At 39.7% G+C, this 24186-nt stretch overlaps 2 protein-coding genes across 3 annotated transcripts in view; one reads left to right on the forward strand and one right to left on the reverse strand.

Moving 5' to 3' along the window:
• Positions 1-5162: 5162 nt before the first annotated feature.
• On the reverse strand, positions 5163-19947 carry PDCD10 (programmed cell death 10). The gene is made up of 8 exons (XM_068406252.1): positions 19845-19947; positions 13015-13229; positions 12334-12387; positions 10862-10979; positions 10074-10200; positions 9620-9698; positions 9227-9309; positions 5163-7531 (listed from the first exon to the last, which is right to left on the reverse strand). Exons 2-8 carry the CDS (start codon positions 13108-13110, stop codon positions 7450-7452), a joined length of 639 nt encoding a protein of 212 aa, XP_068262353.1. The 5' UTR covers positions 13111-13229; positions 19845-19947; the 3' UTR covers positions 5163-7449.
• A 196-nt stretch (positions 19948-20143) lies between these two features.
• Positions 20144-24186, forward strand: part of SERPINI1 (serpin family I member 1) — a 48936-nt gene continuing 44893 nt past the window's right edge. Inside the window, exon 1 of one of the 2 annotated variants that reach the window (XM_068406173.1) lies at positions 20144-20196. The gene's annotated coding sequence lies outside the window, so the exon portion shown is untranslated. The other variant, XM_068406172.1, reaches the window with a different exon arrangement.

The following is a 24186-nucleotide window of genomic DNA, read 5'->3' on the forward strand; positions in this document are numbered from 1 at the left end:
GCATTTTTGATGACGAACTTTTCCACTTGTTCCTAAAGTTAGGCTCAAAGGACAGTGACTAATGGCTTGGAGAAGAACTGAAATTGGAGCTTGCAGTCTGAACACAGAAAACGAAGCCCAGTGACTGCTGCTATGAAAATAAATGGCAGTGTGTAGGTGTACCCTGTACAAATGAACTCCATCCATTTTAAGCAGCCTCAAAGGCTACAGGAGCAGAAGAGTCTGGAAACAAATAAAAAGTCTGTGCTGAAACTTATGCCCTTGAGCTAAGGCTGCTGCCTTGCACAGAACGGCTACAGGCAGAGCGGGGACCCAACCGGACTCTCTAGTCCACCTGCCCTCAACCCTAGACCCAGAGACCACGGGTGCTTCCTCTAAACCCAAGAGCTATACCGAGAGACACGTTTGTGGCCTGTATAAATAAAGAATTATTTTCTCCTAAAATCATTAAATTAACAGTCAGGAAGGTTTGCACCCGAATCTTCTTACGTTTTAGAACTGCAATATCTATAACGTGGAGGAAGATGTGGTAGCTGCTCGTTGCCTGTTTCAAGAATTGGGTAAAGAAAGCAACATCAGCTCGGACCGGGGGGGGCTGTTGGTTTGCTTCCCCAGCAAAGACAGCATGAGAACACCTCGCATGTCCCACTGGGCTCAGCGTCCTTGCAGAGGAAGCACTGGTCCAAGGTTACACATCACACTTGACACCTCAGTAAATGAGAATTGGCCAAATGGCAGGTTTGATCTCTAATTATTCCAGTGTGTCAGCCTTGCTGTTTAATTTGTGTCTAACAGACATGATTACAACCGTGGGTTTTTTTGCACCTCAGCTGTATTTTTCTTATGCATTACTCTGCTAATGCAAGTTGCTTCTGTATATTGGCAGGGAATTACAGAAGCATTATTGCATGTTCATGAGAAAAAGCTCCAGACAGAAAGAGGTCAACAGGTTGAACTTCACTTACTTTGGCATCATCAGCAGTTGTTATTGCTTGTACTTCATGATATAAAGGTCTCTTCTTGTGCTGGAAGGAAAAAAAACATACTTAGCTTTTGTGTCTTGCTAATGGGGATGTTTGTTTTCTCTTTGGAAAAGAACATCTCAGTTCTCCTTCAGGTATTTCTGATAGAAAATACCAACTTGCACAAGGTTTTACTGTTAAACATTTGATTTTGATATTTAAAACCATGTAAAAAATGCAAGTAAAACTTAGCTCGTTATATTTTCCTTTGCCCCTTAAACCTTGCAATTCTTATCAAACAGAAACAGACAGGATTTTGTCTCCCCTTACCTGCAGAAAACAAGGTTCTTTGTGAGGCTTCAGAGGCACTTGTGTTAAATTTGAGCTTGACAGAGCTCCAATCAGCAGCACAGCTCCCCAAATACTAGTGCTGGGTTATCTGACCACAATTTGTCTACAACTGTCTAGATTCAGAGGGAGCTGACAGCTAGGCCTGAGTTTTGCTTCTCAACCTTCATAGGCAATATTTATTATCCTTACTGCATTACATCCTTGGTAGGAATTCCTGATCTCCCATTCCAAACCACTTAAGAAAATTCTGTTTGTCACTCATTAAGCAGATGTACAAAACCACACAAAATTATTAATACCACATGGCTATGCAAACAGCAGTGAAAAATGGTTACCACATTTTCCCCAATAAGCAAAGCGAAATCCCTCCAATTAACATTTTAATTAGAAAATTCACTTACCATGAAAGCGTCCTGCATTTTCTTAAAGGTTATATAGCTCAGTCTGCTTTCACATTCCACCACAGCATTTTTCACTGTGGCTCTATCAGAGATTAGATACCCAGCAGCAAAAAGGGAGTTTAAATCAATTATACTTGTAGATCATACTTGAGTCTCTTTATTTTAAAACTTCAGGCATTCAGGCTCCTATTTCACCCATCGCTTTTCCTTGGAGACTAACACAGCTTTGGGAAAAAAGCAATTACCTGCTGCGAAAAATCTACTAGTTACAATTATGGAATAATAAAATGTCAAAGACGTCTAATTTAGATATAGTGTTTTAAAGCTTTTAGCTTAGTGAAACACTACAAAATATTCTCTAAAATCACTATGCCACCTTTGATTGTGATACCAACTGCAAATTCACAAACATTTATACAGTATATCTGAATGGGCATTAGAAATTAGCAACCAAAAATCTATCCTTGTCACCAATAGTGGAATTACAGCACTAAAACACTTCTTCTTGAATACAGTTAGTAAGTAGAACACTTATCTCTAGGGTGGGAAGAGTTTAATATTCACAATGCTCAGTCTTTTGCTTCCCTTCCCCTTGGGGCTCACAAGTGTCACAGTTCCTGACAGTCCCTACGAGAACAACTGAACTTCCCTCCACGGCCGCCTTTGGTTACTGCTTAAAAAAGGAAGCACCCATGAATCTTTCATAGCAAGAAGCGAATTCCAAAGGAGTAGCAAAAGCAAAGCAAAGTCTAAGCAAAGACCAACTTTTAACTAGGATTTTGTGACCAAACTGATCTTTGCCCAACAACGCACATCTTCTGGAATGAGTCCTCAATTGCAAATTCTCACGGCATGTGCTGCTAGGTAAAGTCTTACTGATCTTAACACAGCTTGACCTGCGATACGAAGCACTGCAAGGTGCTTCTCAAGGCAGAAAAGGGGAAGAGATTAAACCCTTTATCCTGTACTTGTATGCTCTGATAGTGTCCAGGTATCGTTATCACAGTCTTGAGCTTTTTATGAGTGCAATGCGGGCACAATTCTTGCAGCTCAGATGTTGCCAAGCTGCACTCATCCTTACAATGGGTATTAAAAAAAAAAAGTGATGTGTTTGCACAGATTTTGCAAAAACAGCTGTGAAGAAAACACGCAATATATGCTAAATGAGAGAAGAGAATCACACATGATCACCTAGGAATCAACCCTGGTGTAAATGCCTAGTGAAGAGCTTTTCTCCCCCACACTACACGAGTCCTTGGCACAGCAACGTGCTGCCTGCAGACCCTGCAGCATGTGGGTTCTGCTTCCTGAGCTGCTACAGCAGCCCCTCGTCTGGCTGAGGGTGCAGGAGGACGAGGTGCAAAACAAGAAGTTATGGAGAAGGCCTTATGCCATCCAGCAAGACAATTGCTATGCATTGTACCTAGTCAGAAGCATTTTGCGTTGTCTCAGGACTCAAGCACTACGTCTACAAAATCAACACCAAACTGTGAGCCAGGAAGGACAGAGAAGCTAACGGACATGACCTCCACAAAAATCTCTAGATGAGCCAAATCCTCCTCCTCCTCCACCTTGGAGACATCATCGCCAATGAATTTTGTTGCAAAAGTCAAGTTTGTGTTATGAGCACAAGTGAAAAATTATCTCAGCCCCAAAGGAGCAAATTTAGCATTGCCTGTACCTCCACTCTTTTTAGAGAGGACCAAAAACTTGGGATTGTGTATGTTTAAAAAGTGAAGCCCAAGCTGGTATACAGTTCATCCCAAGAGTAAGTGAAGAAGAGGGAAAAAGAACAATTGGTTGTGGACAAGGTTAGCGAATTCTTCATCGTAAATTAAATTTACGCAGCATATTAAACTTCAATATTTGAAGGTGTTTTTTCTTTCTTTCAGACTTTTAAAATGACATTTAACGAGGAATGAGGACAAAGAAGCTGGCTTTAAAACAGAATGTGACAGATTTATGACCAACGTTATGTGGTACTTTTTAACTTCCGCAACAGGAAGCCAAACTTGATGACCCAGGAGCATCTTTCAGTCCTATTTTTGAGCACTAAGTTTGCTGCTAGGAAGCAGGTCTGTTCCTGAAGCACATTTCCTACCAGTCTCTTTTGAAAGCAACATCTGCCCAGGAGAGTATGAGGAAAAACAAAGCAGGGGAGTGAAAAATGACAAAGTGAGCAAATGCACTGAATCATTATCCAAAGCTAGAAGAGTTCCCACAGCTCGTGAGCAGAAACTGCATGCAATACCTTTTTCAGAGGGCACTGGTTAGTCCTGGAGGAACTAACCTGCACGATCAGCCAGACTGATCATGACAAAGCAATAGTCTGAAGCAGAACAGCCAGTGCCTACTCCAAAGGTAAGAGATAATCACAGCTGTGCCAAATGTGGGTGTTAGCATCTCACGCATTACAGAACTAGGTTACATTTATTTTATCTCCACTTCATAATGGAATAATCTAAAAGATTTGTGGCAAGCTTGTCTAGCTAACCACCTTTTCATGCCCCACCCAATTCAGAGAAGCATACACAGTCTCTTTGTAAAACAAAAAGATCAGGTAACACCTGCAGAATCAACAAAGCATGTCTTCCCTTGACATACAAAGATCCAAAACAAACATTAAGGAGGAACACTTCAGTGGTAATCTAGATAAGATTATAAGAAAAGATAATTCTTAATTAAGACTGATACTATCCCATCTTACTGTCTGGATAAATAGTAGTTCTGACCATGAAATTTCATACTTAATGCTTTATGTCAACTCCAGATAAAGCATATATTGAGCTGGGCACCTGCACATCTTACAGACTTTTAAACAAGACTTTTTATCAGTATTAAAACAAGAAGCTTCTAACCAGAAATAAGTCAATCTAAGCTTTTCTTCATTTCTTTATAGGCTGAGAAAGATCAATACAAGTGATTAAGACATTTCTTTGCTTCATTAACAAATATACAAAGTTTTATTTCGTTTATTAGATGTTTTCTGTGTGTTAACATTATCATATCAGTTATAACCCACATTCACAGCAGAAATTTTCTAATAGCATTTTGCAACACTAACTGCTGTACTAGAAATCCTTAAGAGAAACTTATCTTTAGCTACTCAGGTAACTTGCATAATAAAGTGCAAAACCACAACAAAATTTGACAGACATATGCCCCAGCTCATACTCAGTGGAAAATAAAGTTCCTAAGAGGACTAGATGTGGATTCAGCGCACACAATAGAAGAGTGTCACCTGAAGACATCAGTTTTCAAGTTTTCCCATTACCAGACATTGATTACAATGAATAATTTTCCATTACTTTTAAGGGTAACAAAAAGAAATCACAGTAAGGTTCCAAATAAAACAAAACATTGGCCAGACTACCTGAAGCTTAGCCCTATGCTTGGTACCTTTTACCCAATAAAGGTTTTAGGAAGAACTGATGAACAGTAACAGTCATTTCTTGATAGCCTCTTTGATTTTAATTTCAAGGAATCAATCAGCAGAACATAACACAGCATCTTGTCTGGGACTCAAATCATATTGGTTTTAATTTATTTTTCTACTACATCTGCAGACAGAAACATGATATCATTCAACTAACAACTGCCAACAGTAGCTACTGTCCCTCTCAATCCAAGATAGAAAAAAAAAAATATCTCAGAATTTTATTGGAATTAAGTCCAATTCAAAGTATAACCCAAGCTTTCATGTCTCTCCTTACAGCCACTGGTGCAGCCTCCCCAGTACCAAACACTTTTCAAGACAAATGAAGTATGAGAAGTGCTGGGTGCCTTTCCCTTTCTTCTACCTGACTAATTAGTTTTCATTAAGCCCTTTGGTGCTACGACTTAAGTTAAAATCATCTGCAAGGAAGACTACTCAAGCTTTTTACTTACAAAATTCAAAGACACAAATTAATTATTACTCTAATTTAGTCAGACTGCCGCCTTAGTAGCTGCTAACATTGCTTCTCTTCTACCGCTTTCCAAGAAATGACAGCATTAATGCCAAGCTTTAATAAACAACAAAGTTTTAACTATAAATTTTATATGCATCCCTTTGTCATGTTACTAAGTTCAATTTGCTAGTAAACACAAAACACCACTGTCAAAACAGAACACAGCCTGAAGAGCAAGCTTTAAGGACCATGTCCTGTTTATAGCTTTATGTAACCAAGAAATTCACAACATACATTCCCAAGAACTCATTTTTACATCAGACTCTCCTTCACATTGTTATATTTCACTACAGTCAGTGCTTGCATCAAGGGAACATTTCCACACACAGATACACGGCAGAACATCCAGTGCTATTGTGGAAGGGTGCAGATAGCATTTTCCCCTTTTAGACCAGTTAAGCAGATAACCAAATTCCAAGACCCAGCTGTTGTACTCTGGATAAGGCACTTGCCCCAAATGAGCAATACAGCACGAGGCCGGTGTGCAAGAAAAGTCTGGCTGTACCTTTTCTTTATCATTTATACCTAAACAAGGAATAGTTCTGTAGCAATTGTGCTCTTTCAGTCTGAAGTGATCCTCCTGCAACAGCTTGTGCAGCTTTATAAACTGCTTCACATTCTTCCCTAAACTTACTAGTTATGGTCACGTAAATATTTTGAAAACTTTCACAGGTTTATTCTATAAAGATTCTATTGCAAAATAAACTCAAAGTGCACTTCAAAGGAGCATGCAAGATATTCATTAGAACTGGTGAAATATTACCAGGAAATCACAATGATACAATTTGAGTCCGTCCATCAGCAGTTCTTAACCATCTACACAGACAAGCTTTGTCAATCGAGATCTCACATGATTTCAATCCCTGAAAAAAGTTGCCTTATGGCATGCATAGTATAGACATCACTAGTGCTACCTGGAGGAGTTCTGCCTTCTCTCCTCCTCTCTTCCAAAAGGGTATCAATACAAAACCCAGTTATCTTAATATTTTAAATTCACTCTTGGCTGCATAGTCAGATGCACATATTGAAAGTAATTCTCTGCTCAAAACCTCAGATGAGTCTAGGAATAAAAACCTGTTAACTCACCACCAACAGAAGATAAAGAAAGAAGTGGGATTTAGGTTCTATCAAAAACAAAAGCGCACCTCATTTCTGGGGTTATTATTTTATCAAAGACATTTAATAGAATTTTTCTGGTATTCTGGTCTAGTATTAAGTCACAGCCAAAAATCTCAGCTTTAAGGAAAAACCCTCATTTTATACTGATTTGAGCTACCAGTAGCTTTAAGCACCCAAATAATTTTAATTTTTCCATTTAATGAATGTTCTGCAGTTCTAGAAAGATGAGTTATGCATTGTTGTTCATATACAAAAAGACAGTCTAACAGATGTAAACTATTTATTGAATATTTGCCACCAATATTGTTAAATACATAATCTTGCAGTTTTCCGCTTTCAAGTTAAAATGTCAGAAACAGAACACCAAATATTTACAATTCTTATAAGGAATGTTACATAATGACACATTAAGGCGTAAATTCTTTTGGCTTATAATTCTGAAAAGAATGATAATAGCAAAAAGTGATGCAAAATCTTCATTGTGAGATTATGATTAAGCTACAATGTTTTACAAAAATATGGTGTAAGATGGCAATAATCCCATTCAAAATCCTGCATTAGGCCCCTCAAGAGGGGCTGATAATTTATACAGTCAAAACTTTAAAATTTACATATAAAGGTACCCTATTCACCATTGAAAAGTACAACTCTCAACATATACAGTTTTCAGGCCACAGTTTTGAAGGTCTGGAGTATCAAGTTGGTTTGATGAATTAGTCGGTTGGCACTTATGAACACATTTATTGCCCTGTTAAAAGAGAAAGATATTGCTTCAGACACTTTTAGAAGCATGTTATTCAATAAATACAGCATTAAATTTGGGCAACTAAATATATTGGTATCTACGCTCTGCAAATTGCAAGCGTATTGATGTTTTACTATATCGTGATTTACCTGAAGCTTACTGCTGGCAAACAGACAGACTTATTTACATAGCTAATCCTAGGAAGACAATATTTATTGGCAGGAACTTAAAGACTTTGGCTCTCCATCATCATTGACATATCAATCATTTAGTTCTAGAGTTTTAGCTAACTAAGAAAAAGAGTGGAACAGACGATCATTAAATGCCTGTTCTTTTCAGAGCTGAACATTTCATCCCCTAGTAATTCCAGAATTCCCAACCCTTTCCTCATGAAATACTAAGCATGCATGCATATGGAAGCAACATACTATTTTAGTTACCTTTTTGTTAAGAAAGGGATGTGGGGTCACTGAGTTTTTCAGCTCAGTAACGATGCCTGTTAGCATGACTTTTGTTTAGTGCAGTTACTTTCTGTGGGAGCAGGGTGTCTTATTCAACATGCAGTTGAGATTTAAATTACTTCCGATTCCACAAGGATACGAAATACAAGCCTTACCTGGGATTTCTTGCAATACTGATAATACCCAACACACTTAAAGCTTGGGCCAACATTCACTTCACACAGGGCTAAATAAAGCTGGTCTCTTTCAGTATGGCTGGGGTACACGCACAACACATACAAACCTTTCCCCATTTTTTCAGTCCAATAGTTTTCTAATCAACTGAGACTGTTTAAACCTAGATCATGTGAAAACTTATCTATATATCTGTTCAGTAATCATAAAGCTACCAAGGTCTAAATTTCTCATTTTGTTATCATAACCAAGTTTAGCCCAAATTTCAATAAGAGGAAGAAAAAAAAGAATGCTTTGATAGGAGCAAGGTTGTATTCACAGCTGGTCTCAAGACCCCTCTCTCCTTTAGTAATGCCCTGGGTGCTCTTAGTCTTGCCAAGCTCAATAAGACCAGACATAAAAGTTAGTTCTCATCATTAAAACAGTAGCACATAGAACACTTTGGCACTGTCAAAATCTGAGGGGAATACACTCATCATCCGAAACAGTCACTACAGTGAAATATAGAAGAATAGTGACTTCAAAACCTGGGGTGAAGACCTGGAAAAAGCCTCATTTTGAAGGCTAAAATGTTCAAATATAAACAGGTTAATCAGCTGAGTAAATCCAAATACTGCAAAGGACTATAAGGAACTATAAAGAAAGGACAATAAAAATGTAAATCAAAGAAAACACTGCACAGATGTTTAGTGTTTACAAATGATATTTCAAATAAGTGGATTACTTTTTTCAATAAAGCATTCATAAGTTTTTTGTCCTTGTATATACACTGAGAAAAACCACAAAAGGCCATGAAATTCAACTTCACATATTCAAATTCAAAGCTAATACTGCACACGGGTGTTGTATAGTGGTGCATTTAACAGACTCCCCTTTCCTCAAAGGCATTACAAAAGGAATAAAAGTATTTTAAAGCAGCCATGATGGTCTCGGGACACAGGTGAGGAAAAAAACTAGGCAAGTCCTGAAGAAGGTAGCTTACACCCAAAAGCTTGTCTTATTTTCCCCTGTTAGTCAACAAGACCTTTCATTACATAAAATGTTGGTACAAAAACATACTTACTTTCCATCTTTAAAATAGGTTTTCAGAGTATCACTGAAACTTTTGGAGTATTTTACAAACTCTTTCTTTTGGTGCTCAAGTGCCTAAGAAAACAAAAACACCAGGAGCAGAGTCTTAGTTCACATATTGTTGGCTACAGTCAGAATCTTGATGTTAAACTGAGAAGAAGATTGGCTAACATTATGTAGGTATAGGAATTTTTACTTTTCTTAGCAGACATGCAGAGAAATCACCCTCTTCCTATGAAACTGCTGAGACCTACCAGACAACAATCCTGTTGTTGAAGTATTATGTCATTGACCAGTTAAGCTCTCCTATTCATACTTTGATTAAAAGGATATGATCCCTCTTATACTATTAAAAATACTGTATAGAAAGAGTTATTGCACATACCCGCCGGTTCTGGTATTGGTATTTCTTGAAGACATTATTTACTGTGTCGAGAAGTTCCTTTATTGCACTTGCGATGTCCCTATTTGGCAATAAAAAGATAATTGTAATATCCTTAAGCTATCCTATTTAAATGTGGAATTAAATCCTCTTCTAGTAGTCAAATACTTCTTAAAACTGTCTCTAAAGAGTAAGTGTCAGACAGGATGTAGCAAGACCAAATGCAAAGACCAGTGACACTGAAATTCAAACTAGGAATCAGCAAGTTAAGTTTGGTCTAGTAACATGGGGCTCTCGTTAAAAATCCTCAACTCTGTCCACTCATTTGTAAGCAAGGACCAGGCTCCTTTCCCATGGGAACAGTGCTGCTAGCATCTCCTACAGCTTTTGAACTTTCAGATACATATAAAAAGTTTGACCCCTCAATCTGCAGAAAAATACATAATACAGTACTTACTTGATTGTCTGAAGAAACCTCACTCTGTCATTGATCTCATCAGGAATCTTACTAAGAATCTGTTTAAGTGCTCGTGCCTTTTCATTAAGATCTTGGAATTCTGGTTCTGGTCTTTCAATCATATACTCTAACAAGAAGAACATATTCAAAAATACCATTAGTTTTGCCTCAAGTCTCTAGTGACAGCTAAAAACACTACTTCAGAAAAAGCAGCGTTATTGCCATGTTACATTTGAAGGTGAACAGCATAAACAGCCATGAGTAGAAAGCTGCCTTGAATACACTCTGCATCAACAGGAACACAGTGAAACAATAATCTTTATATTGCAAGTTGGAAAAAAAGCCCATCTTACTCTATTTAAGTGAGACACTGAAGACACTACACTAATCAAATGCAGGATTAAAGTAGCTTAAAGCCTACTGCATGCTCCCCTTCTCTGACAGCATAATTATTGCTTTTAATTTGAAGCAAAGACAGATGAATATTATACTCCATATATGCTTTTTTTCTGGTTGTTAGCATTGCAAAAGGTGAACTATGCACCCACATAAACATAGTTCTAAACATTCATTTTCTTTCTTTCTCTTATTAGTCAGGTATGTTTTTTAGGGAGATTTAACTTCTCCAAGAAATGTATTCAGAAAATACAAATATTCTTCTACCATGCTGAAAAAAATCTATTAAGAAACAAATAATCTCTGCTGAAAATAGGCACAGAGAAATGCATGTCCCTAGTTAACAGTGTAATTAAAAATACACTTATTCAACATATGAGATAAGATACTACCTTCTACATCATCAGCTGCCATACGCAGAAGAGACTCTGTGAAGTTCACGTCCACACTTTTTTTCTCCAGAATTTTCATGATGATGTCCTGTGTAAGACCTGGATTTTCTTTTTCAGCCTGTATGGCAAAGAAAATTTTTATTCTTAAATATGCAAGACACGAATATTGCAAGCACAAATGCAGATTTTCATGTAACTTGCTTCATATAATGCAGGACTTTGCTAGAAACTTTAAAATTCTAACGGCTTTAAACTAGCAGATTACATTGAAAACCATTCTTCCACTACAACATCCATTTTTCTTAGATTACATCAGTGGTTTTGTATAAGCAACTTTTCCAATAAGCCTTTCCACTCATTTCAATTTGAATAAGAAAGTTTTTCGTCAAATTCTATATTCTGTTATGTTTCCATAAACACTAAGCTTTGAGACAGAGATTTTGTATCCATTGGGATTTAATTCACTCAAACACAGGTGCTACTCCCCCATCTTCCACATGACATTTTATAAATGTGCCTCTGATGAATCACATCATATGCTCAAACATCATCTTGGAATTTTTTCAGAAAAAAACTTTTGATTGATGACATATCTAAGTAAAGCTAAGCTAGACTAACATTGGAGGTATTCACACTACCTGTGCTGCTAACAAAGAATTATGCTGTGTTGAATAAGGGTGTGTGGTTTTTTTAGCTAGCGCTACCATTTCCACCAATATCTCAGTCTTTACATTATTTGTGTTCAGCTTAGCTCCTTACCACCAGTTGTAAAAACATTTAACTTCTATGAGCTCTAGTTGAGACTTAGGACTGTCCAGGTACACTTCGATTTAAGTGTAGAAACAAGGAAGTGTTACTTAGATGCACAGTTCACATGTTAAGATATTTCATGTCTACAATTATTTTTGTTTAAAGAATTTCAAAATATCAATGCTTCAACAAAACAGTATAAAGGAATATCTGTATTTTCATTCTTTAAGAATATCATAGAAAAGTTAGATGAATCTTTTTTCCATTTGCTGTTTGATGCAAATAGAAGCATTGAACTTATCCTCATCCACAAAATAATCCCATTACCATTCACTTTAAAAACCATTTTCAAAGCCTGCTACATGCCTATTTCTCATGAGCACCTATTCTACATCATCTTGTCATATTTAGACTAAGTTTATTACCTTATTACCGTCACTGACCGGTTCTTCATTTAAGCTTTTGTACAACATGGACAAGATTCTGTTTGTTTAAAATTGCTCAATATGCTTCTATCATTCAGATTTCTACTCATAACATTTGCAGACGTCTCAAACTTACAGTCCATGCAATTGTCTGCTTTATTTTTATTTTATACTATTGGATCAAGGATGCAGTCTTCAAACATGAAGACGTAAGGAAACAAGACAGCTGACTTTTTAGCTTCAACATACATGCTTTACCTTTTAAACAATCATTCTTCAATACAAGTTACTTCTCACCTTAATAAAAGCTGCTCTCAGTGTCTGAGCTGCAGATAGATTTACTCTTTCTAGCTGCAATAAAAGTTTAGAATGATTAGCAAGTCTAATGTTGCCAGAGCAAAACAAGTCAAGTACTCATGCCTTGCCTTATATAGCATAATGAAAAAGGAAATTGTAAGAAACATTCAAATTATAGTATCTCTCCCTCAAAGGAAACCAGTAAAGTTTGATCCCAAAGGAAGGACTTCCCCCAAAATAAACACATTAAAAATCAAACATGTTACTGGATGTATTTTGCATTTATCCAGCCTACAGCAGAAGTCTGATAGAAGCTTTTGAGAACCTCTTGACCATCTCTGATACTCGCAGAAAAACAAATATCCTATTAAATTACAGCCATTAGCAGCAAAATTAAAATGTTCACAGGTACATGTTCAACTGTACATTACTTCCTGCCATAGAATGCAGACCTAGCATTGTTGTGAAAATCCTCTGTAAAAGGTAAGAAAAAAGATCAGGGCCAAGACAAGTAGCAATCTTTGACAAGCACGAAGTTGCATTCATGGAAAGAAGGGTAAAACAATGCAAGAGATGGTACTGGACACAAAGCATTCCGAATCAAGATCAGCAACCTGTTATTGTGATCATATTTCCCAATGTAAAGGCGATTATTACATTCTACAGCAAACTGTAGCTTACCTCATTAAAGACAGGGTACATAACAGCATAGAGGGGCATGGAAACCATAGAAGTGGTCTCTGCTTCATTCTTCATCTCTTCCATTGTCATCCTCATTCAAAGACCCACTTCTCAAGGAAAACACTATACAAGCAAAAAACTCCTCATTCACTGAAATGTTTCTTCTTTTTCCTCGTTGTGCAAGAATACTTGAAGGACTTGAAAAATATATTGTCCTTAGATTGTGAGAGAAAAAAAAGGAAAACACACACAATTATGAATGCTCGTGACTGACAGGTTCTAAAAATGAAAAAGCACAGAACAACATTAGTTTGTTACTGCCTAGAAACTAGGAATTACTTATGACATGAGTTGAGTAAATATGGAATGACTACTTCCTGTAACTTCAAAACCCTAACTGAAATCTATTAAGTGAACAGAGATTTTAAAGAGTAAAATACTACGTTTTACTTCAAGTTCTTATGGAATTAATTTTCCTGAAATACGTGGTTTTCTGTATTACAAAAATCTTGATACCACTCGTAAGCAGCAGCATAAGATTCCTGAAACTAATGTATATAAAAAGCTTGAAAAGCATTACATGCTGTAAACCCCAAACCCATACAGATGCATTATGACAATTAACATTAAGACTACCTATAAATACTCCATATTTCTGCATACGCATCAAGCTGCGATTCTGCTGGAGATCAGTGCCTACTTTCTACCCATTTGAATTCCAAATACTACATCTTTGTTTTTATATAAGCAAAAGTCTTAAGTCATGTTTCCACTCAGGGTGTGTCAACAGCTATGTTAACTCAATGGAAAATTATTGTTCCAGTAACTGAATCTAGGTTTTGGAAGTTCTCCACCCAGTCCAGCTCATCATATCCAACACGGGGTGATTGCTCAGACCCTGAAATCATGTGGGAAAGAGAAAAAGTCACCCTACAGTTCATAAGAAGCCTTTGTTACAGCCTGCTATATTTGCTGTTCATAAAATTCTTTTAAAATATTTTATATAACATAATTGAGTTTAAAGACCTAAAGTCCAAGTTAGGAATAAAGATACACAGAAAGAGATTAACAGTTTTAGTTTTTAGATTTGCTTGGAGTATTTAATGCACTAGGGGAGAGTTTTTTCCTCCGAACAAGCTTCAGGCATCAGGCATTTGTATGTTCATGTACTGATTTTATTGACATTTTAGTAAGGAGTGGAAAAAGTGAAATTTTTAAGAAACGGCAGAAGCTACTACAGTAATCAACATCACTTCCCAATAGTTTGAATAGATTAAAAAATGCCAAGATATTTCTCCAAGCTATATTCCTCATTATGCTCTGCACTGGCTAAAAGTATTCAAGCTCTTTAAACAGAAAACCAGATATTATTTTTTTGCCCAGGTCAGGTATAAAGTAGTTTATCTATAATTATACAAGTGAAATTTGTTATTGATTACACTAAGCAAAGAGAAGAACTTGGATGACTACAAATATCATGCATGTCTCAGCTGAGTATGTTATTAGGCAGTACGAATATACCCAAAAGTGTGAAAACAAGTGAAGAACTGGTCATGCTACAGAAACAGCCAAGAGTTAAAAAATGATTTGAAGAAAAATTAAACATGACCACAGTAACAAGCAACAGCTCTTTATACAAGTCTTCTGACATGGACTACTTACTGCAAAATCTCATCTTTGTTTCTCTTACTGTTCCAACCCTTCAACGTGACATAGAAAGCAGATTCCTACAGCCACAGAACAGGATTACTGAGACTTTAAAGAGGGGTCTGTATAAATGAGGTATGTCTACATGAATGAAATCGCAAAAATCAGGACTCTGACATTTTTATCACCTACCCATAGATATTTTACAGCTGTCAAAAACATGGAAGAATACAAGCAAATATTCATCATTCCTCAAAAAGTTGAATATCTTTAAAGAACTTGTTTCAGAGTTGCATAAATTCATGCAAGGTCTACTGACATGGGGGGAGAGAACGTGTCTGAACAAGTTCTCACTCACAACTGCAAGTACAAGCCATCCCATTTATTACACATGCATATTCCCTGCACTAAGGACTCTGGCATGTACAGGGCAGAGTGGATGGAGAGATGTTTGGTTTAGTGTTTAATTCTGTGTTTCTGGAAGTTCAGTCAAAATATATACTCATGCAAGACACTATCTAGAGTACTGTATTCCCAACAGAATAAGTTTTTAAAACAGTTAAATCAGCTCACTGAACATTGTTCTAGTCTACCCAAAAGATTTTTGATCACAGGAAGAAGGGCAAAAAAGGACAAAATAACCATTAGATAGAATTATTGATTAATTAATTATGGGTTAGCAGTGTCCACAAAGAAGAGGAAATACTAATTGAAATGATGGATTTTTATGATGATGAAAACTTATTACACTATGGACTACCACGAAGAACTCGTTTTCTCCTGGAAAGCCATAAGCTAGTGTTACTAATCCATGGTACAGTTAAACCCTCCATATAAAAACAAGCCTACACCATCTATTACCTCTTTACCAGACACCAACATTCTTCAAACAAGATACAAACCCTTGGATTTATATTAACACAAAGCATACAAGTGTTGCGACTGAAGTCAAGAGGTAGATTTAAATATTCATACACACAAGAAATACATAAGAACATCAAATACTTTTGTTGCCAACATATGAAAAGAAATATATCCAATATATCACACTGGTTGTTCATTGCTCCAGAAATCTTCCCATTTTCCAGAAGATACTTGCATGACAGCATGACACTACCTAGTGTATCTGACTGCTAACATGGCCACACTATTTGTCTGTGCAGCAAGGGATCAACTTCTTCACATCTTTCAGATGTCACTTGGACGCACTGCAGTCTTTGCTAGTGTTAAATAGCAGGGATAAAAATCTTCACAAAAAAACCTGCATTTATTTGCATTACAGAAAGACTGTCATAGCTGCAGTAAACCACATACAAATGTCTCTGAAGAAGGTCTCAATCCTGATTATGGACCAAATCCCCATGAAAACTGAGGTTTCTGTTCTATTATTTAGATAAATTGTTAGAAAGTCCACTAGCCTTCAAAATTGTCTGACTAAAGGCAAAGTGTAACACACATTAACATGCAGCAACTAGGAGCTTGCAGTATTTCTTCTGGTATGTGATCAAAAGCCATCTGCAGAGCTGCCAAGCTTTATGGCAACATTGTCTTCCAAAAGCTTAACTTCAGTTCACTACAATCTCAAGAGTCTCTTACTTGAGATGAGTTTACCCTAGTTTCACCTGCCAATTGTTTTTTTACATTCTCAAAAAAAAAAAAAGAAGATTCCACAAGAAGGTGATTTATTAGAACAGCACAATGTAGGTGCGTGGTTCAGGAAATCCTAGCAAATTACTGTAGGTGCAAAAAAAGGTGTTACTTAGCTGGCTTAATTGGTCTGAGGGGGAAGAGATAAGGAGAAGATAGTAGTCTGTCTATTCTGTCTGGAACAGACAGACTGACGAATATTCATCTGCATGCGAGCCTGATCTTTTTTGTTACAGTGATCCCACAGATACAAATCTGTGTATGTGTAATTAGAAGTAATGCTTCATGCTACATCATCAGATGAAGTCAGCCATCAGAGAGAATGTACAGAATGATACAGGGAATTTAAAGAGAACCTAAATTTGAAAACTATGCAAAGATGCCAGCTAATACAATCCTGCTGCTCAGTCTTACACCAGCAAACACATCAAGCTGTATTCCAAGAGATGTACTAACATGGAGTATATACTTTCACTGTCAGTACAAGTCTTACATTCTAACCTTTAAGTTCCAGCACTAAAATATAATCCCAGCTATTTAGCAAACACTGATAGAACTGGTACATTTTAGATCAGGAACACATCTGGAAGGATTCTTTGATAGACCTATTCCCCCATATCCATACTTCAAGATAAACTTCCTGTAAGCCAAAAAGGGTAAATAGCAAAAACCACCACACTTCCCAAAATGCACAACTACTGTTATCAGTATCTAAGGTGATACTTTGCTTTCTCTAATCTGTGCCATTTCCTGACAGACTTTTAGTCACACACTAAAATCAAGTAGCAGAACTGCAGAGCTACTTAATAAGAATATAACCACCACAGAGCACAGTAATCTTCCCCAAGCCCACATCTGCTCATTGGCCAGTGTGAAAATAAGCAAGGTATGCATGAAAGCAAGCTGTTTGACACTATCTTTTGAAACAGTGTTTAAAGAGAAGAAAGCAGTCTCTCATGATTACAACTTTTAGATTTTTAAAACAACAGAAACATTAGGTATCAGTTGGCAGGATTCCAATCTTCAGTTATGTCATCAGTAGATCTACCTGTGCACTGATGTTGTCTCTATTGTTTTCTCCAGACTTCACCTACCTCAGGTCTGGAAAAACTTTAAGCACCTAGACATTACTGCTCTTTTTTAGAAAAGTACTAAAGAGGAACTAGGCCTGAGGCAGTGATCTACCAGAATGATTACTTCAATGGTTGGCTTCTAGAAAAAATTACAGCTCTATTCCTGCTAGAAAAGGCTGTCCTTACTGCCAAGAAGTTCTGCTCCACTTTTTGCAGTGAAGATTCAAGAGGAGGTTTTACCTTTAACCTGATCCGAGACCCCTGAATTACCAGAAAAACTAACAAGTTCAGGAAGAAAGAGTGGGGGAAGGGAAATAGCAGCATGAATTCTGTCCTGAATTCAGAGGCAAAGAGCTTGGCTCCTATTTGTAAGACCAATGTGCATGGGAGGAGAGAGTTTAGGTAATTTACTAATTACAGTTGTAAATTTTACAGAAGAAAAAAACCCTGCAGATTATGCTCTTTTAACTATATGCATACCCTGCACATTGCTTGGTAACTAAGTTTCCCTTATTAATGGTCACTTAAAAGAAATCAAAGAACTCACTCTTTTTCCTTGTTAGATGGTAACTTACCTGCCAGCACTGCAGTTCAGTTATAGATTGTAATTATTTCCCATTGTATAACTTAGACTATATGGTACAAAGCTTAAAGGCCTTGTGCTTCAGACACAGAACTACTTTTCTTCTTTATAAAACTGAGGCAACTTCATGACAGTGTGGTTCAATTCATTGGAACTGGCATACAGATCAACTGCTACAATAACAACCTCTGTATTTTAAAATCAGTAAAGAGAGCAAGAAACTTCAAAAAGGTACTCTACTGTACTGATTCCATGTTCTTCTAACTCTTACACCCAGCAGTTTCACTGAAGAGTTAACAAAAGGAATGTCATCAGAAAATAGCATTGAAGTTTTAGAAGTATCTTTAAACGCCTCTCGCTAGAACAGAGATATGCAGTTTTCAAACATCTCCGCACACATATAATAGCCACTTACACTTGAGTTCACTCTGACAAAGCATAACTGCTTATGCATTTTATTATTGTACGAGCCATTGGTATGACTAATTCAGAAACCACACAAACTTTCAACAAACCCAAGATGTCTATTTTTAGACTCATATCAACTTAAAAAAAACAAAATCCAAGCCTACTCTGAAGTCAGGTGTACAATTAGTTCACTGTATTTTGCAATGCTGAACTTCAAAATGGAAGTGATTTAGTCTGTCCTAATACACCCAGCTTTTGTGTCTGCCTACCACATGACAAACTATAGCCTCCTGGACTGTGCCCCAATTTCACCAGTTAGCAACATTAAAATTATTATACAGTATAACTGAAACAGGTCATGGTTCTTACCATATATAATCACAACAACATATCCCTGTTTCTTTTTTTCCTTTGGGAATGTGAAAGTAAAGCTATCACTCTAGCAAACGCTAACAGGTAAGACACAGTTTCAAACATACAAATACATTCCGACAAGTAAACAAATACCAGAGGGCAATTAGTTCCTCTGATAACAGGAACAGCACAAACCTGGCCCACGGTTTCAGCCATCTACCTGTGCCCCAGTACGTGTAAGCCACAGGAGAGGAACCAACCAAACTCACCAGTTAAGTGAGCACTTTAATGGGGCGCCCAAGCACTGAACATCTCCCCAGACTCCTGGGTTACTCAGAGGAGCACAGCCCGGGGTACCTGCGGCCCCTGCCCAGCACTTTCGCTCTCCGCAGCGGAGCGGGGCGGCCCCGGAGCTGCCAGGTGTGCGGGAAGGAGCCGAGATGCTTTTTTCTCTGCCGACCCGAGGCGGCCCAGCCCGCGCCGCTGGCGCTCCCCGCAGCCACCTGACAGCGCTCCGCTCCGCTCCGCCGCCAGGACGGGCTAAAAATAAAGCACATCCGGGCCTGCGCTTCCCAGGCCCGGGCGTCCCCCCGGCCGCCCTCCCGGGGCTCGCCAGCCAGCGCGGGGCGGCCCAGGCCGAGCGGCCTCAAGCCGGGCAGCCCCCCACACCCCGAACTGGGGAGGGCCCCAAACCGCCCGCGGCGCCGGGGGACGGAGGGCTGAGGCAAGGACAAGCCCTCGCCCCGCTGCACCCCTACCTCGGGGCGAGAGGAAACAGGTCACCCGCCCGGCAGGGCCGGACCCTCTCCCCAGCCAAGGGAGGGGAAGGGACACCCTCCGCCTTCCCCACACGGCGAGGCCCGAGGCCGCGCTCACCTGTGGCGGGAGCTACCGGCGGCCCCCGCCGCTCCTCTGCCCGCCCCGTCCTCCCCCCGCCGCCCCTCAGCTAGGCCCCGATGCTGGAAAGAGTTTTACGCTTCTACCGCGGCGCAGCCCCGAAGGGCGAGCCAGGCCCTGCGCAAACACACTAGTGGACCCTCCCCACCCTCCAAACGCGCTCGCTCCCCCCCGGGCACACGCCGAGACGGGAAGGGCGGCGGCAAGGCACAGCACCTCACCTCGCCTCCCCCCGACCCACGGGGCCCTCGAGTGGGCTTCGCCGCCGCGCCGGAAGCGCCCGCGAGGAGGAAGCGTCCGCCGCTGTTACCACACTCCAGGCGTTGTCCGGAACTAACCGGTGGCCGCGCGGGCCCCTGGGGGCTGTAGTCCGCCACCCGCGACCACAAGCCCCACAATGCCACGCGGCACGGGGGCGAGGGAGGAGACGGGCGGGGGAGAAGGAGGCGGGAGCGCCCAATCGGAGCGCGGGGCCGGCGGAGCCTCCGCGGGGCGGGGCGGGGCGGTGCGGTGAGACTAACCCAGGCGTTGGCGGCGGAGGGAGCATACGCGCGGCGGCGCGCGGAGTCGAGGGTGCGGCGATTGGTAGCGGGCGGGGGGGTAGCGGCGCCGGCACCGGGCCGGTGAGTGCGCTCGTCCCTTCGCTGCTGGCGTTACTGAGGGGGTGTGCGCGCGCTGGGCGGCGGCTCCGGTTTGTTTTTTGCGCGGAGCGCAGCTTCCCCTCACTCTGCGTCCCCGCGCGCCGGTGGCGGCTGTGGGGGGGGGGGCAGCGCCTGCCCGCGCTGGGGCCGCCGGTGGGAGCGCCGGCACGCGCCGGGCTCACGCTGGGCGGGAAGGCGCCGCCGCGTGCCGTTAGCGCCTGAGGGGAGGGCGGCTGCGCCCGCCTGAGGGCAGGGAGGCGTTTGGGGGCGGAGGTGCTTCCCCGCCGGTGGGAGAACTTAAGAGAGGGGGGGGGAAAACCAAAGCCAGACCCGCGTCGGGTGTTTATCCACCCTTTGTCCCTCCACCTGCTGGCAGCGGCGGGGAGGAAACCGCTCCCGCAGCCCCGCTCCGCAGCGTCTGCGCTTCAGCCACGAGCACTTTGTTTTCAAGTTACGCTGTGGTAAGCCTTGCAGCAGTAGTTGTTACAAACCCGTCTGTGCCGGAGGAGGTGATGTCGCGGAGGTCTGTGGGGCTTTCCCGGTCGCTGCCCGCCCGGAGCTGTGCTCCCGAAGCCCTTTCCTGAGGGGCTTCTCTCGCGTGTGGCACACTTGTTCGTGAATTTGCTCAGTGCTCTGCAGGCTGTGTGTGTATACGAAGTATTTTGTCTTTTGGCTATTAAAAAACGTAAGTAAACTTGTGTATTGTTTGTCGAGATAATTGTGTTACTGAAAAGCTTTAAGAATTAAAGTTTTAAATGATATTTAAAATTAATTCTATCGTTGAAGAGCTAACTCAGTTTTGGATTTGTATCTGCGTTTCTGATGCATCCGTATGAAAACTTGTCTTTTTTAAAATGCTGATTAGCATTATCTATGTTAACAAGACACATGGATTCAGGTGCAAGCAGGTGAATTAGTAGGTAAATTATTCAACTTGCCAAACATTGGTAACTTCTTGTGGCAGTGAGGTAGCAAAGTGGGAAGACTTTGTCTGTATGTGGAAACAGAGAGATCATGTGCACGTATCTGTGTGTGTTAGTGGTCCCCATCACCTTCACGTAGGTGAGTAAGAACACTGGGGAGGAAAAAAGGCAAAAAAAGCACCTGAGTTTTTATGCTTTATTATGTGTACTGAATTTTCTTGTCCCTACACCTTGTGTTGTTCTAATCAGATCTATGTATGATCTCTCATATATGAAATACCTCACGCATCTTGGTATTAAAGGGCTACTTAAAACTTGCATAGTGTGTATGATTTGTGTATTATTAATCACCTACTATCTCTGATTCCCCAAGTCTTGTATCATCAGTTTTGATGTGATCAGTACTTTAGTCTAATGGAAAATGATGCCATTCTGCTTAGGTGAGAGACATTTCCCAAAATGTCGTAGCACAGATTGAGCCAAGTATGTCTATGGTATTTTATTCTTTCAGTGAAATTAGTACATTTTGAAGTAAAGCTACAAAGCTGCAGTCCTATGGGTGCTAAAACTTAAAATAGAGTATGTTATCCCTCTCTATCAATTTTGTGATGCTTTTCTAGATTCTGTCTTTTTTTTTTTTTTTTTTAAAGCAGTGAGGTCTGGGACCAGATTTGTACTTTCCTATTTCACATCCATTGTATTTTTCAGAATTGTTGTGGCTTGGTTAGGTATGATGAGGAGTAATTGTTGAGGAGGAACAGCTGTTGGCTCTTTCTTCAAGGTATGGGTTGTCTACAGAATTACACAGGGCAATTTAAGAGGTAATACAAAGTGAAGGCTTGTGGCAATGTTAAGTTTGCTATTAAATGCAGTCATGAGTTCTAAAATTTATCTTTACAAGACTGTCTATCCTATGTATTCACATTCTCAAGTCAGGTTTGAGATTGAGTTTGAGTTTTTATATTTGCTTTGACTTTGTCTCCCTATCTACCATTTTCAGCGAATTATTGGTTCACATGTATGTGAAAGTATTCATGAAGTTGTCACTCATCTACTTTCACATTCATTGTTGAAACCACACAATATCCAGTGTGTCTCTTGGCCTGCTGAACCCCTTAGTTGGTTCCAAAAATGGCCTGGGATTAATGCAGCTCTGAGCTGCTCAGTGACTTGCTTCCTGCGGGAGCATGCTGGTGTGGCGTGTTTCTGTGCCTGTTCTTAAGGCTGGGGTCTCTTGTTACCTCCTCTCATCTCTTCCTCTCAGATAGAAGGATGTGTATATGTTCATGTGTAGTTTAGCAGAGTTCGAGGAGTGCATGTCTGTGAACACTGCATCGTTGTAAAACTCTCTTGAGATTTATTCTATAAATGTAAATGTCACATGTTTACTTGTAGCTCAGTTCCACTTCCAATCTTACTGTATTACAAAATGTAGCAGTGGAGAGGAGTTAGTGCCAGTAGATTCTTCACATCAAGATCTAGCTACTCTGAGCTCTTGAAAGTCCTTTTCAAGTGACATATCTAATGCTTTTTCTCAGAATTTCAAATTTGTTATTTAGTTGCTCATCATCCATGAAGACACATTTTTGATGCCTTTTAAAGTAACTTGTGACAATCCGTCTTCTGTGTAGGAAATGCGTTATTCTGTCTTTGTAAAACACCAGCTGAATATGAATTAATATAGGGTACATCTCTCCTCTACTTAGTGTTTAGGCTGTCCTTATCTTCATTATGCTGAGTGTTCAAAATAATGTTAAGAATTGGTGTGTAAACATGGCTTTGAAAAATTAATGCCTGATTTTTTTATTTTGTATGCACTTGCATATCCCTGATACAGTCAGTATCTCTGGTTACACATCAGTAGTCTCTGACATGTCTCTGGTTACAGGGCAGATGGTAGGGAAAGACGTCTATGTAGTCAGCTGTGATTAGTGATAAATTTCTCCTCAAATACATGAAAGACTGGAGTAGTTAAATTTGGAAATATCTATAAAATTTTGGGGTTTAATTTGTGTCTTTCGAGTGCTGTTCGTCTTGTGAACTGGATGACAAAAGGTTAACGAAACTTGGTGTGGAAATAAAGTAACATGCATTTCTGCAGGAGGAAAGGAAATACTTTCTGGATCTTGAATGATTGACTTGACGGAACTACACATTTTCTTTAAATTTCTTTGTAAAATTGTGCTGGAGACAATGAAGCTATCCATGTCAAGACAAACAAAAAAAAAAAACACACTATTAAATAATAAGGGTAAAATTTTGGACATATTTTCCCTCTGTACTTGGTATTTAAAGCAGTACAAAATGACAGGGATGTAAGTAAACTGCATCAATCACATTAGGAATATATATTTTTTATAGTGTAAAAAGATGAGCACAGTCATTAGAAAGGGGGGTTATATTTGAGAAGGTCTGTAACAACACAGCACTGTGAGAATTCAAGTAGGATGTATGCCTGTGTGAAATCTGTTCAATTTCCTGACTTCACTGAAAGAATGCCGTGTCATCTTTTTTCATTTTCCATCCCTAAAATTCTGTTTCTAAGAAGGTAATTACATATTGTACTAACATAAATGTTGATAAGATAATCTGTGCCTTTTGCTAATAAGTAAAGCTATACTACGTTGCTTTATTTTAAAACTAAAAGCTGCGGTTTCTTTTTTTCTATTACACATGCACGCATTCTGCTGCTTCTTGATCCCTCAGCCCAGCCAAAATCAGAGGTACGTGTTGGAAGTTGTCTGGTGACTCCTCACTCAAAAGCGCAAACCCTCCCTGTAGTGTGGTCACTGCCTGGCTTCACTTGGCTGTGCTATAGTAGTGTTCTCTTCTGCCTGTTTGTGTTTTGGGTAGTTCTGAATAGCATCTCGTTTGGTGGCCTTAATAAAATATGTCTGATAAAGAATTGTTCTTATGTGCTGTGATTAAAATACCAAATGTAAGGTCATGTTCTGCTTTGTTTAATATACTTCAAAGCTAATGATTATGAAAACTGCCGA

This window comes from Nyctibius grandis, chromosome 8, assembly GCF_013368605.1.
Source record: "Nyctibius grandis isolate bNycGra1 chromosome 8, bNycGra1.pri, whole genome shotgun sequence".
NCBI classification, from domain to species: Eukaryota; Metazoa; Chordata; class Aves; order Nyctibiiformes; family Nyctibiidae; genus Nyctibius; species Nyctibius grandis.

What these genes read in the sequence shown, in the direction of transcription:
- PDCD10 (XM_068406252.1), bottom strand. Translation starts at nt 13,110, where the DNA reads ATGAGGATGACAATGGAAGAGATGAAGAATGAAGCAGAGACCACTTCT. An exon ending in TGTACCCTGTCTTTAATGAG is followed by an intron (nt 12,388 to 13,014) that starts GTAAGCTACAGT and finishes CTTTTATTGCAG; the next exon opens with CTAGAAAGAGTAAATCTATC. An exon ending in TGAGAGCAGCTTTTATTAAG is followed by an intron (nt 10,980 to 12,333) that starts GTGAGAAGTAAC and finishes TTTGCCATACAG; the next exon opens with GCTGAAAAAGAAAATCCAGG.